This window comes from Xyrauchen texanus, chromosome 24, assembly GCF_025860055.1.
Source record: "Xyrauchen texanus isolate HMW12.3.18 chromosome 24, RBS_HiC_50CHRs, whole genome shotgun sequence".
NCBI lineage: Eukaryota > Metazoa > Chordata > Actinopteri > Cypriniformes > Catostomidae > Xyrauchen > Xyrauchen texanus.
This window is the reverse complement of record NC_068299.1, coordinates 27,869,004-27,887,146: the sequence shown is the minus strand read 5'-3', so window position 1 is coordinate 27,887,146 and position 18,143 is coordinate 27,869,004. Positions and strand designations below refer to the sequence as shown.

Sequence of the window (18,143 nt, the reverse complement as noted above, 5' to 3'; positions counted from 1 at the left end):
CTCCTCTTCTACAGCCGCCCCTACGTTTGCTTAGCAAATGTACATTCCATTTCTTTGTTAGTCTGTTGTAGGGTCATTATCTGGAATGGCAGGTAGTGTGATGAGACGAGACACTGGTCGATGGTAGTGTTTGTTTTTTACCTCGATCTTTGCGGAGCGGACTCGGCCATCCAATCCAGGGTATGTGGTTATTACCTTGCCGACTGGCCACATAGCACGAGGAAGTTGGTGGTCTACTACCATAACAACAGTCCCAGGTGTGAGGTTGCTGCATTCACTCATCCATTTTTGACGTGGTTGCAGGGTGGGCAAGTAATTCTTAATAAAACTTGTCCAAAACTGATCTGCCAATACTTGTGAGTGCCGCCATCTTTTCCGACTAAGAATTATCCCCCACCTCTTTTCATTGCTCCTCCCTCGTTTTACCTGGAATGGGCCAAAACAATCTACCCCAGTTGTAAGAGCCTGATATTCTGTTGGAAAACTGTCTAATTGGACTCTCCTTAATAGGTTTGTTTCAGCTTGCTGGTACTCTGGTGATCCTGGGTCACCTGTTTTTCCCGCCGCCTCATGCATGGATCTAGAGGTAGCTTCCAGGAGTTCCTCAAATGTCGAGAACTGAGTCGCATCTGGCAGTGGTGTTACAGGATCAGTCGCAGTGAGGCCACAAAACTTTGCTTTACGAAGCTCAGAAGGGTCCTCATTCAGTCCAATGGCAGGACTTTCTGGCCATGATTCAGGTGGTAGGTAGAGGAAGTCAGGTCCCTTACACCATCGATTGGGTTGGGTTAATTCAAGCAAGGTTTTGCCCCGTGTAATGTCATCTGCAGCGTTCCTTTCTGAATCTACATAGCACCAACAATGACCTTCAGTAAGTTCCTGTATCTCAGTTACTCTGGTTCCTACAAAAACTTTAAATCTGCAGGACTCCGTTTTCAGCCATGTGAGTACTGTTGTTGAATCACTCCACAAAAATGTGTTCCCGATTTCCAGTGAGAGCTCGTTATGGAGTAGCTTGGCTAACTGTGCTCCAGTGAGGGCGGCGCATAGTTCAAGCCTAGGAATTGATTGTTGTCTTTTTGGAGATACTCTGGATCTGGCATGGACGAATGCCAGCTCAACTTGACCTTGGTGTTCAGTACGGAGGTATGCTACTGACCCATAGGCTGCCTCAGAGGCGTCGCAGAAGATGTGAAGTTCTCGTTCCACCTCTGGGACATCTAGTGTGGCTGACACATAACACCGGGGTATAGTGATTAGTGGTAGGTGTTCCAGTTCTGATTCCCATTTTTGCCAGGCCTGCAGCAGCTCGGAAGGAAGAAGGGGGTCATCCCATTCTCGTTCTTTCTCCCACAATTGTCTTACTAGGATTTTGGCTCTGGTAGTGAAAGGTATTATGTAACCCAAGGGGTCGTACTGGCTGGCAAGGACCCGGTATATGTTCCTCATTGTTACCTCATGGTAGGATAGAGGACGATGGCGGTAATGTAGGGTGTCTGGTACGCAATGCCAGTTTAATCCCAGGGTCATTTCTTGAGGGTCTGATTGACTGCGGGAAATCCACAACTCAGTGTTTTCCGATCTAGCCTCTTTGGGGAGATGGCTAATCACTGAGGCCTCATTGCTCGCCCACTGACGGATTTCAAATCCACCTGAAGCCAGTAAGGACCTTAATCCATCAATTAGCTCACAGGCTTCAACTGAGGATGCAGTGCTCTGTAGACAGTTGTCAACATAAAAACAGCATTCAACTGATTGTCGTATTTTATCACCCTGCTGGCAATGGGTGAAAACGTGTTGCTGCACTGCAAATGTTGCACAACAGGGGCTACAGGTTGCTCCAAATGGAAGGACCTGCCACTCGTACACGTCCGGTGGATTCCCAGGCTTTAGGTCCCGCCACAAGAACCTTAGAAGGGGTTTGTCTTTGGGGAGCAAGCGAATCTGGTGGAACATCCCCTTTATGTCTCCACTGATGGCTACTCGATGTTCTCTGAAGCGGATTAACACTCCAAGGAGAGAGGGGCCTAGCGTAGGTCCAGGTAATAACTGCTTGTTTAAATTGTCCCCATTAAAGGTGTACGAGCAGTTGAATACCACTCTGTGTTTCCCATTGTGGGTCACAATATGGTGTGGCAGATACCATGATTCTGTAGACTGGGATGCCTTTTGAGGTGGTATTTTAGTGGCGTAACCAGCTTTCTCCAGTTTTTGGATCTCTTCTTGATACTTGTTAGCTAATGGCAGGTCCTTAGCTAACCGACGTTCAGTGTTACGGAGGTGGCCCATCACCGCATCCTTTGGAGCATGTAATAGAGGCATTGTTTTAACTCTCAAAAGTGGAGTGGCGTATCGTTCAACTCCATCCACTTTCACTCGCACTGTCTGTGTCTCTAGCATGTTCAGTGCTTCTTGGTCTTGCTGTGAGACTGAGAGTTGATCCTGCAGATATTTGGAGGGGCCCTGCAAAGTCCAGCCGAGACGAGTTCTGACAGCGGCTGGGCCCACAGGTGGGCCCAATCGCACTGGCTCAATTGGGGTTATGAGCTCAGTATGATCTGAACCGATAAGCAGTAGGGGACAAGCTTTGACCAGAGGTGGTATTGAGATCCCTCTGAGGTGTCTGTACCTTTCCTGCAGGGTATTCACTGGGTAGTTGTATTCTGCTAACCCAAATTCATCTGCTGTAAAGGCCCCTTGAATGTTGAACTTTTCCCTTGGATTACTTGGGGTGGATAAGATAAAATTCACAGAAGTACCATGCAATGTCCTGATGTCTTGATGCACCGTCCGTAAATTCAATTGCTCTGGTCTGCCCTTTAAACCGAGGTGTTGTGCAGCTGTGGCGAGCAAAATGGTGCGCTCTGAGCCATCATCAAGCACAGCAAATGTGTCTAAAGTTTTGTGCTGGTGATGGATGGTAACCTTCATGACTTTCAGAAACACTTTCCAACCACATCGAGGTTGGTCCAAGTATAAAGTTTCTGTGGTGGAGTTATACAGGCTATTGCTCTCACTGGTAACCTCATCCTTCCTTTGGTTGATGTCGTGGAGTATGGAGAGGTGCTTGGCTTGGCAAAGGTGGCAAGGCCTCTTTAGGTCACAGTCTTTGGCCATGTGGGAGCGTGCACATTTCCAGCACCGTTTATTGTCTTTGATCCAGCCAACCATTTGCTCTTTGGTTAATGCTATGAATGTGGTACACTGGCTAAGGTAATGTTCTGCACTGCAGTATGGACAGATGGCTTTGGGTTTGGTGGGTCCTTTGGGATGAACTGCCTTGGGTTTGGTTACTTTTTCTATACCTTGTCTTTGTTCCCCGCCATGAAGTATGGTGGTATGTTTACTTTGTCCCCGAATTGCTACCCTTTGGTCTCGTTTTGTGGCTCTTGTCTCATCACTTGGGTCAAATTCCATACAGTTAGCTTCCAGCTGCAGCCAATCTGCAAACTCGAGGAGGGAGAACTTAGTCTTATCTGGGTTTCTCTTGAGGTAATGCCTCCTGAATTGAGTTTGTTGTGAACGAGGAAGACGATTCAGAAGACGTTTCACATTTGACCCACTGTGCAGTTCTTCAATCCCATCCCCCTTTAGGGCTTTGAGCATGCCGACTATTGCTTGGACTCTGAGGGAAAAGTCGTCGAATGTCCGCTCGTCACCAGCACGGATGGGTGGCAGGCTCTCCAAAATCTCTATTTCCTTCAGTACGAACTGGTAGGGACGACCATACCTTCTGTCCAGGGCTTGCAGGGCGTTAGTGTAAGGCATGACTGACTCTGCATGTGCTAACACTAACCTGTGACCATTCGGCACCTTCACATGCTTAAGAAGGATTGAGTACTTATAATGCTCTGATAATTGTGGATGCAGGTTGTCCAGAGCCATCCTAAGTTCCACGTACTGGGCTCTGTCTTCTTTAATGAAATCTGGAAAGGTTGGGCCTTAGGGATGGGGAGTGAAGGGTACAGAGTCAGCTCTAAGCTGAGATGTTTTAACTGGGTTCACAGTTTCTTGCATGGGCTCAGACTCTGAAGCAAACTGACTATGTACTGGAAAGGTCTCTGGGGCTGATACTTGATAAAAAGGAAACTGGGTTGTCTGGCTCGGTCTCCGTTCAGGGTGAGGAGGCAATGGTTTCATCCAGGGCTCTTCTCTGTTGTGCACTCGGGTTCTGGTTGGATCTGACAGAGAACTGCAGCATGGTGAGGCGTACTGGTGTGCCGAAAGGGTACTCTCTCTGCTCACAGGAGGTGGTGACTGGAAATGAGTGTCTCTAATTTGTGTTTTTTTCAATACCTGCGAAAGCTCCTCAAAGAAAGGGGGTTGGGGTTTGACAGGCTGCGGCCAAGGATAGCTGTTTGAGCAGACATTACCAGGGCTAACATCGGATTTCAACTGTCCCTTCTCCACTGATTTCAGGATCTGGGCTCTAGGTGTCTGATGTCGGGATGATGCTCGTGAGGAGTGAGCAGATGCTTGAGGAGTGCTGTGTAGCAGGACTTTCTCCAAGAGCTCTGTTTGGCGCCTAGCAGTCTCGCTCTGTTGTTTGTTAATTTCCATTATTTGCAGCATAAATTCCTCAGATGATCCAGCTGTTCCGAATGGGTGGTGAGAGGAGATGGGGGTTGAAGTCACCATTACCTTCTCTTTAGGTCTAACAGCCTGTCCTGATGGGTTCTCAGCATAGTCAACCACATAGTCATCTAGGTAAACAGGCCTCTGAATCGCTCTTTGTGGACGTCGGGATGAGGCAGGGGCAGACTTCGACATCGCCGACACTGGGGTTGCCATGGTAATGACCTGTATCCGGCTCGAAGGACCAATTCCTGTACTGAAGGTGGACTGGTTCTTAGGTAGGCTTGGTCATCGCCATGGTGTGTCGGTAAGGACACAGAGACAGGGAACCATTTTAAATGACTTTAATGTCCATTAAGTTCACTGGTTACATTGGAATGGATGGTAACTCGTCTATATGTGTGTGTGTGTGTGTGTGTGTGTGTGTGTGTGTGTGTGTGTGTGTGTGTGTGTGTGTGTGTGTGTGTGTGTGGTCTAAACAAAGGAAAGAAGAAATAAATTACGTAAATAAAATGAGTCTAGAATAACATAACATCACCACATGTAGACGAGTTACCATCCATTCCAATGTAACCAGTGAACTTAATGGACATTAAAGTCATTTAAAATGGTTCCCTGTCTCTGTGTCCTTACCGACACACCATGGCGATGACCAAGCCTACCTAAGAACCAGTCCACCTTCAGTACAGAAATTGAAGTTTTCCAGCAGATGGCGCCACTGACCTCCTCTTCTACAGAGGATATAAAAAGTCTACACACCCGTTAAAACATTAGGTTTTTATGATGTAAAAAATGAAACAAAGATAAATTATATAAGAACTGTTGCCCCTTTAATCTAAAAATTACAATTTATACAATCCCACTGAAACCCAAAGTGACAAATTAAAGGGAAATACATATTAAAACAAAAAACTTAGAATAACCTAACTGCATACGGTATGTGTTCACATCCCTAAAATAAAACTTAGTTGAAGCACCCTTTAATTTTATTACAGCACTCTATTAGCTTGGCACATCTTGACTTGTAAATATTTTCCCACTCTTCTTTGCAAAAACGTTCCAGATCTGTCAGATTGCAAGGACATCATGTGTACGGCCCTCTTCAGGCCCCCCACAGATTTTCTATATGATTCAAGTCTGGGCTCTGGCTGGGCCATTCCAAAACATCAATCTTTTTTTCGCTGAAGCCATCCTCAATCTTTATATACAGATTGTATTAGATTTGCACTACGTTGTGTGTATGTGGGTATGTATGAAGGTGAGTGTATGTACGTATATGTATAATTATTTATATTGTGTTCTTTTTTGTTTTAATTACCTATGTCTTGCTGCTGTTTTTGGTATTGTTTGTATTGTTGTAGACTGGAAGCTCCTGTCACCAAGACAAATTCCTTGTATGTATAAGCATACTTGGCAATAAAGCTGATTCTGATTCTTATTCTGATTCTGATTCTTTTGTTGATTTGGATGTGTGCTTTGGATCATTTTCATGCTGAAAGGTGAAAGTTCTCATCATTTTCTGCTTTCTAGCAGACGCCAGAAAGTTCTGTGCCAAAACTGACTGGTACTTGGAGCTATTCATGATTCCCTCTACCTTCTCTAAAGCCTCACGTCAGAAAAGCAGCCTCAAAGCATGATGCTGCCACCACCATGCTTCACCCTGGATATGGTGTTCTTTTGCTGATGTGCTGTGTTGTTTTTGCATCAAACATACCTTATACAATTTAGGGCAAAAAGTTTAATCTTGGACTCATCAGACCAGAACACATTTTTCCACATGGTTTTGGGAGACTGGATATATATTTTGCAAAGTTTAGCCAGGCTTGGATGTTTTGTTTTGTTTTTCGTCAGAAAATGCTTGCATCTTGCCACCCTGCCCCATAGCCCAGACAGAGAAGAATACGGGAGATAGTTATCACATGTAGGGAGCAACCATACTTGCCAGAAAGAGCTGCAGCTCCTTTAATGTTGCTATAGGCCTCCCTGAACAGTTTTCTCTTTGTCTTCTCATCACTTTTGGAGGGATGTCCTGATCTTGATAATGTCACTGTTGAGTCATACTTTCTCCACAAAGTTTTTTTTGCTCTCTCTGAAATTTGTCACTTTGGTTTTCAGTGGCATTTCATAGGTTGTAATTTTTATATTAAAGGTGCAAAGATTCTGAAAATCTATTCATATAACATATGAAAATGCAAATATGAAAAAATTGCCTTTGCATGTACGGTCTGAAACGCAATTGTCCCTGTGTTCCGTCACTGGACTCCAACTCGAGTAAACTTCCCGTCGCCTTTGAAAGAATGCAATGTGAGCATTGTACAAAGTGACATTTATCTTTAACGGCGCTATCAAAGTGAATATCTGGCACAAAATCGCCACAAAATCATGGGCGCCATCTTAATTGTTGTGGTTGAATGGATCACATGACTATCACATGACAACAAATGCGTTTTCTTTTCAGATATATCCATTTTCCTAGTCCAAACTACAACGTGACAGCGATTTCAAATCTATGCACTTGGGACAGTGTTTTCAAAAAGCTCTGTTTGAATTTGGATACATTTAAATCCTGCACACACAGGATTGTGGGATTTGATAGGCAGCGAAGGATACATCTACGCTGCCTTCAAAAATCGATCAGATGAAGGTAGGCTATCTCAGTCGACAGGATGTGACACGAACATTGGATATGGACGTGCCTTGATCCCTTCCTACCTCCGTATACAGCCTCCAGAGGCAGCATTTACCTGGTTTCGGACACAGCCATAGTAAGCAACGATGCTCCCTGTGGGTTTTTTTAGGGAGCAAATGATTCAGTGCACTGGAGGGATTTTGCGATTAGGACAGCCCTTAATATGGCAGACTCCCTGATCAGTGCCCTGACTAATGAACTCGGGAGCTGAGTGAGTCGCACCTGTAGATAAAACCCATCCAACACCTCAGCCAACCAGTAATTTCTGTGCTGAACTGAATAAACACACAAGCAGTAATCTACTGTGGTCCCTGCTATTCATCATGGACAGACAGACTACTGGCCGAACAAAGTCATTAAACATTTTATAAAATATCAGGGGCTTAGGACAAAACATTAGGAGCTTAAGCCCCCAAAAGCCCACCCCCATAACGCCACTGCTACAATTATCTACAAAACAAAGTTTGAAGTTCGAGAATATCTGAATGTGTTGCAGAAAATTGAGGTGGAAAAAATGGGCAAGAGGATGTATAAACCATAAATTAAAAGCTCCGCCATTTTATTTTTTTTTATTTTTGATGGAAGTCAAACTATGCAGTTTTTTGTCGTCTGAAATGTTTTCAATGGAACAATGTTTTTTCAATATTTCATCAGCAGAAAGACCAATACCGCTTTAAACAACAGTAGATACAACCCACTGAACAAACGGAAAATCTACAGTATCCCTCATAGCCTTGTCAAAAACCTAATATGGCGCTACTCTGAAATAGTTTAGCCGGATATTTAATTTTATGCTACTTGAAAAATAGAAGAGAGTAGCTGGGCTGCCTCTTGTCAGAGTGCCCGGACGCCCACACACTTCCACCAATTAATACAAACTAATTGACCATTTTGTCTCACATAGCCTTCGTGTGTTTAGCTAATCTGTCCTAATTAAGAAACTGCAGATTTTCACTCAATCTGAACGAGCTGTGGGAAGTCACAAACATATGCGCGCTACCGCCACCTGCGTGACAAATCAAGTAGTTTGACACCTGCACAATTGCAACACCAGCAGCCACACTAATCATTTATTTCCTACATTTATCTGTGTTTTCAGTGCATTTATAAAAAATGTAAATAGTAATTACACTGATGTATGGTCAATTTTTCGGTGTTAAATTTGTGAATCTCTTGATTTGTTTTGATTTGAAATGGTAGTGTCGCTCTTATTGGTCGTTGTTGTCGCTCTGAAGGCTTGGGAAAACAGGAACGGCTAAATTTCCTGAGTAAAAAAGCCTCATTGAAATGTTGCACAGGGAGTCTCATTAGCATAAAGTACTCGTTTTAAGTAGGGCCTCGCCTTTGGTTCTTTCAGTCCATCTTTCAGGCAACGCGTTAGAAGTCATTGTGTTCACATACTAAACCTTTCACAAAGACACAATAGAGTGCCCGTACTTCAAACGCTACAGATTAATGTTAATGACCATTAGATGGAGTGGACACACATTTCACTGCAAATAAAATGCTAAATTGAAAATGTTACCGTTTCCACGCTAAAATACTAAAATCTTGTGTTCATTTCCTAGTTATTCCTTGTTTAAATAGAAAGTGTGAATCACTTAATTATCAGTTCAAATATGACTATTTGTCAATAAGGTTACTTGGATTTTATATATATATACATACATAAAAAAATATAATAAAAAAACTTTCTGCACTGTTCTGGAGAGGTTAGTTTATAGAAAATAACCATTAGAGAACGTTCTTCACAGGTACTTATTAGGCTCTCACAAACAAAATCTCCCTGCAACGCTCTGAGAACATAAGTTTATGGTTACAAAAATAAATCTTAAAATTAATGTTCTTAGAACTTTAGGAATTGGTTTCCAAAAAATGTGACCCAAGCCAAATGGGAACAATATACCAATGCTAAGGGAATGTTCTGTGTGCGTTGTTTTATTTTTATTTATTTATTTACTTTTTACAGTGTAGAACTTAAACTGTAGGCTTAGAGCTCACTGCACAAAACAATTACTATTAGATGATTGAAAATCCAGGCTAATAATGACATTCACACAGACATAAATTATTCAATGAAGTTTGTTTGTATGTATGATTATTAACCTATTATATCCCTTGATCTGACGGTTTAAGTCTGTGTTCTGATTATGTGCAGCTGTTAGGTGAGGATGCATCTCTGAGTCAGAGACAGTGTGCTACTAGCAGTGGGGGGCACTGAGGCCCTGAAGGTGGCTTTTTTTGTTGTGTGGGGATAACTAATTTGAATGGTGAGCTCTCCTCCTCTTTTCCTGCTGCTTCTGTCCTATGGCTTTTCCCAGGGTCCTCCTCCCTGTTGGACTTCTTGTCCTACTGTGAGTTTACACCGGATCACATCACATAGCCTGTCCATACATAAACAAACAAACACACGCTGCACGCACACACACATGCCTGGAATCAATCAAATAAAGAAGAGAGATATGAGGGCAGAAGATTTATGCCCATTCCTTTTCTTGCTCCTCACTGTTCTCTTTCTCTACCACTCTGTCCTTATTGTTCTCTATCTATGTAATGCGTATGCCATAGAGGGCTGCCAGAAGAACTGTTTAAAGAGGATTTTGGATTAAGCAAAGGAGTTCTCCATGATAGTGCTCTCATAATAGGCTTCATTCTTCTCTAAAGCCAGTAAATATGTGAAATGGAACCCACAGGTTAATAATGAGTGTTGCCAGCACAGAAATGTTCAAACAGAAATTAAATTTCATCATATTTTTACTGTAGGAGAAATGTTTTTATTGTTCAGAAATGTATGTACTGTTTAAGCACAGTTTTAGGCATTTTAATGATGAAATATAGAACATACCAGAGACTTTTTGAGGAAGATCAGCCTTCTATATAGTTAGACTTTCTCAGAAGGACATGTGTATTCCTGTTTCCGACTGAAATAATTTTTGCCAACCGACTCTGGCAGCCAGAAATATCATATCATACATTAATTTTCATGCATTTGTCGCTGTTATCTTTGATCACTTGATTCTGTTATTTTATTATTCATTGATCAGATTCCTTTGGCCTTTCTGTATTCTTGCCTAAAGGGCTTAACTGGATTAAGAGAGTGGAACAGAAACATTGTGATGAGTTTGTTAACTAGTAATCACTGTTCTTAGAGCAGGATTACTAATCCATCCTTTTTAAGACTATTAGGCCTGCCACTGCACAGAGTCGCCATGCTAACGGGCTTTAGCATGTCTAAGTTGGCTGCAGAGCACAGACAACGAGAAGACACAGCCATGCCTAAAGGGCTCTGTCTACAATGAAGAGACACATTACCTTGCTCCAACAGCTGCCCTTGGAACTCAGATAAGCTCTTTTATGTCCTCTCAAACTCATCTCAATCCAACTTTATCACATCAACAAAATTCAGCACAATTCTATTGCTTAAAATTACTCAAATTGTGTTCACCATTTCACAGTAGGTGCATTCCTTGACATAGCATTAAATATTTTATTGAATTGTGGTACTTCAAATCTTGAAGGTATTAATTGCTTTGCATTTTATGTGATTATTCCCTCCAATTGTGCCTGTGAAGGTCAGTGACGTTTACCATGTATTTTCCAGGTAATTGTAGGTGGAGTTAATTTGTTTTACTTTATTTGTATTTGGATGAGAGGCATGATATCTAAAACTAATGAATGGAATGGAAAATCAGTTGCTAAACAATAAACAGATCCATTGTTCAAACTAACCTTAAGGATGGCAAATTTAATCATAGTGCATTATATTATTCTATTAGATTAACTACTATGAATGGATTTTGAAATCTGATCTTTACAATTACTCTTGATTGCATGCTATTATTCATTTGATCAATAACATGTTGGATCACTACTACTTTACTGCTAAGCTATGAAATAGCTTATGTATTGTATGTATTGCAAATACACAGGTCAACAATTTTGAAACACATTCATTCTTTGTTATACATGTGTTTTAGAATAATAAGTCATCAAAACTGTGGAATAACATAAATGGAGCTATGGGAATTATGTTGTGACTAATCAAAATCCAAAATAAATCAAAACTGTGTTATATTTTAGCATTTTCAAAGTAGTCACTCTTTGCCAAGATTTTGTAGACATGCACTCTTGACATGTTCTGAACCAACTTCTTGAGGAATCACCCTGGGATTCTTTTTAAACAGTATTGAAGGAGTTCCCATCTATGTTGGGCACTCACTGGCTGCTTTTCTTTATTATTTAGGCCAAGTCATTAATTTCAAAAACTTTTTTTTCTTAATTAAATTTTAGTTTTATAATGAAATAAATTAATATGGTGGCACAATTATATTTTTGTCTACAAAAGTCATTTCAAACATTTAAGCATACACCTTCAGATCAAAAGATTTTTAAGATCATGAGAAACATTTCAGTCAAGTGTTTAACATTTTTTGACCGGTAGTGTATATTTTTACAATTGCTATATTGAGCCACTTAAAAAGTAACCAGTACAAACTGATGCACCAAGTACCTTTAAATTTAATTACCTAAATAAACTGAATTTGTAAACTGTGCATCGTATTCTGGCCTCAAAAATTCTAGCCCCCTTTTTAGTTTTATCAGTTAAGGATTCGTGTATTTGGTATTTAAGTAACCTTAAAGTTTAAGAGGCAACCTGTGGTTTTAACATTTGTGAACTCACACAAAACTGAAGATCATATTAAATTCCATAACAATTTCCAAGAAAAATCAAGGAGCATCTGTTAAATTTAAAAAATATATTGTCTTTATTTCATCAATATACAAACGTTTTAACGAAAACAAAGATACCCTTATAAGAGCAACGGTGTAAGAGTAACACCTTAAATATGTATCTATTAATTAAATATTTGTACAAATAGAGTTGACGGTTTCATCTAGAGAAAATCAAATATGTACAAATCACACTGTATAAAAGTAACTGTGATTAGTCTCGAAGTGAATCGTCGATGTCAATGTCGACATCAGACTCTTCTGTGAAATCTCTCTCCTCGTCCTCTCTGCCCTGAGATCCGGGGCTTTTGGGCTGCACAGCCAGTCCAAGTTTGGCTAGTTTGGCTTGCTGCTGCTCAAGACTCTGTTTTCTCCACTTTATGCGTCTGTTCTGGAACCAAACTTTGACCTGGAGACGAAAAAAAAACATGAATGTACTATTTGCTCGATTTTCGTAATTTAATGAAAAAGTAAATGAGTGAGAGCTGTATTTACCTGTGCTTCGGTGAGCTGGAGAGCAGAGGCCAAGAGGAAACGCTCAGAACCAACCATATACTGCTGGCGCGCAAATTCTTTCTCCAATCTGGACAGCTGTTCGTTAGTAAAACTTGTGCGCATTCTTTTGGATTTTCCTGCTTTGTGTTTATAGTGAGAGTGGACTCCTGCTTTTGCCAGTACTGCATCTGCACATAAGAAAGGGGTGATCGGTTAGGGCATTATAACAACACTGAAGTGGTTAGTAAAATATATTCATGATTCATTTGTCCAAAAGTACACACCTTGTGCGTACACAGCTCCACGACATGTTGTCTGGTAGTTGTAAGGCGGGTAGCAGAAGACGGGATACCCAGGCTGAGTATGCATAATACCCTGGTTATATGCAAAGTGTGGAATTTGCGAGAACATTTGTGCCGCAAATGGGACCGCAGTGCTCGAGACTGGTGGTTGATTAATTATGTTCCGATGGAGACTTGTCCTGTCTCTCTCCGTATGGTCAGGCCTTGCCAGCAGTGCATCGATTGTAAAGGATTTTCCTGTAGTCGGTTTTGATGAAGTGGACAGGCACGCGTTACTGGCATAGTCCGGGTGGAAAGATGAGTGTGCTCCCATCGATTGTCCATAGGGTTCATAAACTCGTCCAGGCTTCTGCATGGCTTCGGTGTAGAAAAAGTGAAAAACACCAGAATATCTAATTAAAAGTTATCCGCCGCAGATGTTTCTCAACCTTCTGAGGAGTGGAGTGGAATGATGCTTGGAGAGCCTGCGGCTCGTTTTATACCTGCCCAGGGACGCGAGGTGTGAACAACCCCCAGCGCGCTTTTGTCTTTTTAAGTGGCAGATGAGTCAAACGAGCGGCGCTACAAGGGATCCAATTAACTGATGGAGTTGTAACAAGCTGAGATTGTCAAATATCCTAATGGCCCTCTCCACTACATGCCCCCGGAGGTAGCCCAGATTGAAACACAGAGAGGGGGTCAAGAGCCGAGAGCCAGGAGGTCCAGATTTACTGCAAATTCCTGAATGGATGTGCGCCACAGAAACGTCTTTTGAGAGTGCATTGATGTAACCCAAATCATCTTATTTCATGTTTGAACATTCAAAGAACACCGCCGAATGCACCACACAGCGGAACCAATACCCTTACATTCGGAGGTCAAAGAAAAGAAAAGAAAAGAAAAAAAAATCAGCTCACTAATCACATTACAGCTTAGCTGGCTACATCTCAATGAAAGCCAGTCTTTATGACTCCAGATTGGCACCTAAATGTAAATCACTTTATCTTAAAACTTTGATTAATTTCATGGTAAGTTAACTAATTCATTATTAAGGTCAAATACCACGGTAGCCTCACACATAAGTGTTGTTGACAATGTCAGAATTCACTTCCAGTTTCAGTCTCGAGGTGTCAAATGAAAGTAGGCATAATAGTCAGATCTCTTCAACTGTAGTTCATGTAAACACATTGATCAGTTCCCCTCCCTCAATCAGGCGGTGGCGTGCAGTGCACATTGTGTCAATTGTGATTTTGGTAGTTTTGGTGTTGAGCGAAAATTGGAGAGGGGATTTGCTTCACCTGGGCTTCGGTTTTCTCACTTTGAGTGCGGTGCCCGCTGATTTGTCTTTATGTTGGTCGAGTAGGCCTAACTCCGATGAGCGCCTAAACTATTGAAAATTGCCGTCTTGTTGATGTCCACTTAAAATTATGTGGATAATTAAATGATAAGAAATGTATCATTATCATGTTAGCCCAGTTAAGATTAATTGAATATTTATGTCTGTCAATAAACATCTGATTAGGTTCAAGACATCAGTTATTTGCATGAATATAGTCAATTTATTCTTAAATATCTAATATTTAACATACAAGCTCAGTTTTCAGTATTGTGGTATGATAGATAAAAAAAATATACATTTGATCTACCACATTGTTACCATATGTTAATGATTAGCTAAATGTACAATGTATCTGAGGACCCTTTTCCTATTTCCTGGTTTGGAAAGCGGAAGTAAATTATAGCAGGGTAAAATTCTATCGCGGAATGGGCGACCACGACAAATATTATATTTGCGATCCCATTTGCCCCAATAGCAAAATAAAAAGAACGATGTTTTCACTACTTTCCATACAAGCAAAAAAATTGGATGACGCCAAATTTGCTGCCATTCCTCAGCAACTGTATTAGAAAGACCATCACAGCTTTAAATGAATTTAACAACACAATGTATAATGTTATAGTTTACACTAAATAATAATAATAATAAAATGAACATATAAAAGGTTTGCTAGATTTACGCTTCTAAGTAGTATGGAACAACCCAGTATGGAAATGAGTGGTCAAAATCTGTGAAAATGGTTACAGAAGGGTTATAAACTAGAGGTTAGTAGAACATCAGGGAAACGTTCAGATAATGTTAGGGAACATTTTCTTGCTAACCCCAATGCTAGAATGTCTGGGAACCAAAAAATGTCACAGTATACATAATTTTTGATGGGAATGGAAATGAGGCTCTGAGGCATGACTTGCAGTCTCTTCAATAGACCCTTTTGACAAACTGTGATGTCTGGTTTCCACCATATTTAGCAGCATAAAACGTTTGTATTATTATTATTTAGTGTTATATTTTGTATTATATTACATTGGAATTAGCTTTAAAAAAACAAGTGACACAGATATGAGATGGTTTAAAACACAGCTGTTGTTATGGAAACGTAATAGTGGCATTTTTCTTTTGATGTTGGAGCATATGGGTAACCAAAAATTATATTTGGTGTGGTCTCCCATTCACCAGTTTCACAGGTTTAATCTTTTTCTTCCATGCTCCAAAACCCGAAAGTGTGAAAAGGGTCAATGGGTTGTAGGCTACTTTTGTTTAAAGTGATGTTGATCGTTCAGCTGACAAAACACTGAAATAAGTTGAAAAAAGATGTGACCTAGGACATTTACTTGCTTTATACAGTTTGTGCAATTAAAGAGTGCCTTTTTTTCATTCCCATCATACATAAAATATGGTACTACTCTGAATCCTTATAGCACAGCATCACCCAGACATCTATTTGATGTGTGTTTACATCTAGAAGACTTTTTTTTTCTTTCTTTTTTTAGATTATTTGCTCACCTGCAAAGGTGACCTTTGACATCAGACCTTATTCACAGCAGTGCCATCTTTGATTTTTGACGGGACTGACAACGAGGCTGTGATGGAGAGAGGTACAGCCTCTTCAATGAGCTGCACCGCAGTTTAATGTATTTTGGATCGTTCTAAGGACAAAACATGAAAAAATACTTCCCCAAGAACATTCAGTACAGCTTTTTATCATTACCTTGAAGAGATGAGTCTACCCCTCACAACCTCATTTTCATTCCTGTTAAAAATGAAAGATAGCACTACTGCAAATAAGGTCTTTACTTCTAAGACGTTTCTTCTTGGATGTCAAAATTACATTTGGCAGATGACTTAAAAACGTATGTTTTAGAATATATGTAAATCTGCTCTTTTTAAGATGTTTATCAGAAGATAATTAGAATGTGATGCTTTCCAGATGAAACACTCTTTATAAAGGAACAGTTCAATAAAAGAAAGCTCAATCGACAGCATTTGTGGCACATTGATCACCAAAAATTTTATTTGGACTTTTCTTTAAAAACAAGTACAAATCTGGGCTACAGTGAGGCACTTACAATGGAAGTGAGTGGGGGCCAATTTTTGAATGTTAAAAGACTCACTTTTTCAAATGTATAAATAATATGCATGCAAGCATGATTTTAGTGTTATAAATCACTTACCATTTCTGTGCAAAGTTATAGTCAATTTTACATCTTTGTTGCCATGATAATGTAATGTCAACAAACCCTAAAATGAATGGGAAAATTACCATTTAAATAACAGATCAAATAATACACAAGTTTTAAGAGAATAATTAAAGTGCTTTTATAAAATTATAAGCTTCAAATTTCTGCATTTCAACCCTCCAAAATTGGCCCGTGCCTAATTTTAACCCTGATTTTTTTTTTTTTTTTTTTTTTTTGTGGTAATCCACATGCCACAAATGCTGTCGACTGAGCTAAACTTGTATTGCACCCGGAATATTTCTTTAACACGTCACGGAGTTATGTGCACTATCTGCGAATGAAGTCTAGTCCTTCGTCTTAACTCGTTTACACTCTTTTGCGTTTTTATTTAATTTAAAGAACGATGATTGAGCTGCCAAGTAAAATATAGGCAACTGAAATTATTTACAATAATAATTGTAGTAATAATTACAATAACTGATGTTGAAGGCAATCGATGGTTTGCAGGAAATCACTTATGTAAAAAAGGCCCCATTACTTGCTCTCAATTAGGACATGAAACGCCCTAGATGAAAAGCAGCGGCTTCACTAAAGGAAGTGATTTGCTTTCTAACAGTACTTTAGAACAAAGAAACGCTCTTTCAAGGGAGGATTATAGCCAGCTCTGCAAACTCTACATGCTCGTTGCTATAAGACAAGTCCACTGCAGAGAACTTGCTAAAGCACAGTCAAACAGTTCTTCCTTTGACCCGCGCGCTTTCTCATTACAGCGACGCACCTGACACCAACGCGCCTAATGAACAGCGCAAACAGTGCGTTTCTGAGTCTGGAGAGGTTTGTCGTCTGACCACCTAGGCCAAGAAATCCTTGTTTGTTAACATGTTTCTCCGAACGGGCTTGAAAGAAAGGAATCACACCGCGAGAGGTGGTGTTTACATATTACCGTTTAGTCCTCACGTCTGAATTCTCCCAGGCCATTGCAGGCAGCACATGCGGACAGCGTTTTTTTTTTTTTTTTTTACACTTGTGCTCCTTATTCAGAAATATGTGGCTTTTAAAATGACCTAAATGTAATCTTTTCTCAAAGGTTTTGCCTGTTAAGAAAAAAAACTAAGGATTTGTAAAAGAGAATGTTTCAATGTAATGGAGCTTGTAGGTGTCAGGGCCATAGCAAGGAATTCAGGACCCCATGTATATTGCTCTGGGCCCCTAACACACACACACACACACACACACACACACACACACACACACACACACACACACACACACACACACACACACAAACACACACACACACACACACTCTCTTTCCCACACACACACACACACACACACACACACACACACACACACACACACACACACACACACACACACACATGTTGTGTTTCCATGTTTTATGGGGACTTTCCATAGACATAATGGTTTTATACTGTACAAACTTTATATTCTATCCCCTAAACCTAACCCTACCCCTAAACCTAACCCTCACAGAAAACTTTCTGCATTTTTACATTTTCAAAAAACATAATTTAGTATGATTTATAAGCTGTTTTCCTCATGGGGACCAACAAAATGTCCCCACAAGGTCAAAAATTTCGGGTTTTACAATCCTTATGGGGACATTTGGTCCCCACAAAGTGATAAATACACGCTCACACACACACACACACACACACACACACACACACACACACACACACACACACACACACACACACACACGTTGGTCTATCTATAATTATGAGGACTTTCCATAGACATAATGATTTTTATATTGTACAAACTATAATCTACCCCCTAAACCTCACAGAAAAATGTCTGCATTTTTACATTTTCAAAAAAACATATGT

General features: G+C 40.5%; 1 protein-coding gene across 1 annotated transcript; it reads right to left on the bottom strand.

Annotated features, from left to right (window-relative positions):
- Positions 1-12,209: 12,209 nt before the first annotated feature.
- LOC127617744 (homeobox protein not2-like) lies at positions 12,210-13,147 on the bottom strand. Its single transcript, XM_052089830.1, has 3 exons — positions 12,775-13,147; positions 12,491-12,678; positions 12,210-12,404 (listed from the first exon to the last, which is right to left on the bottom strand). The coding sequence occupies exons 1-3, from the start codon at positions 13,145-13,147 to the stop codon at positions 12,210-12,212; spliced, it is 756 nt and encodes a 251-aa protein (XP_051945790.1).
- Between the last annotated feature and the right edge of the window lie 4,996 nt (positions 13,148-18,143).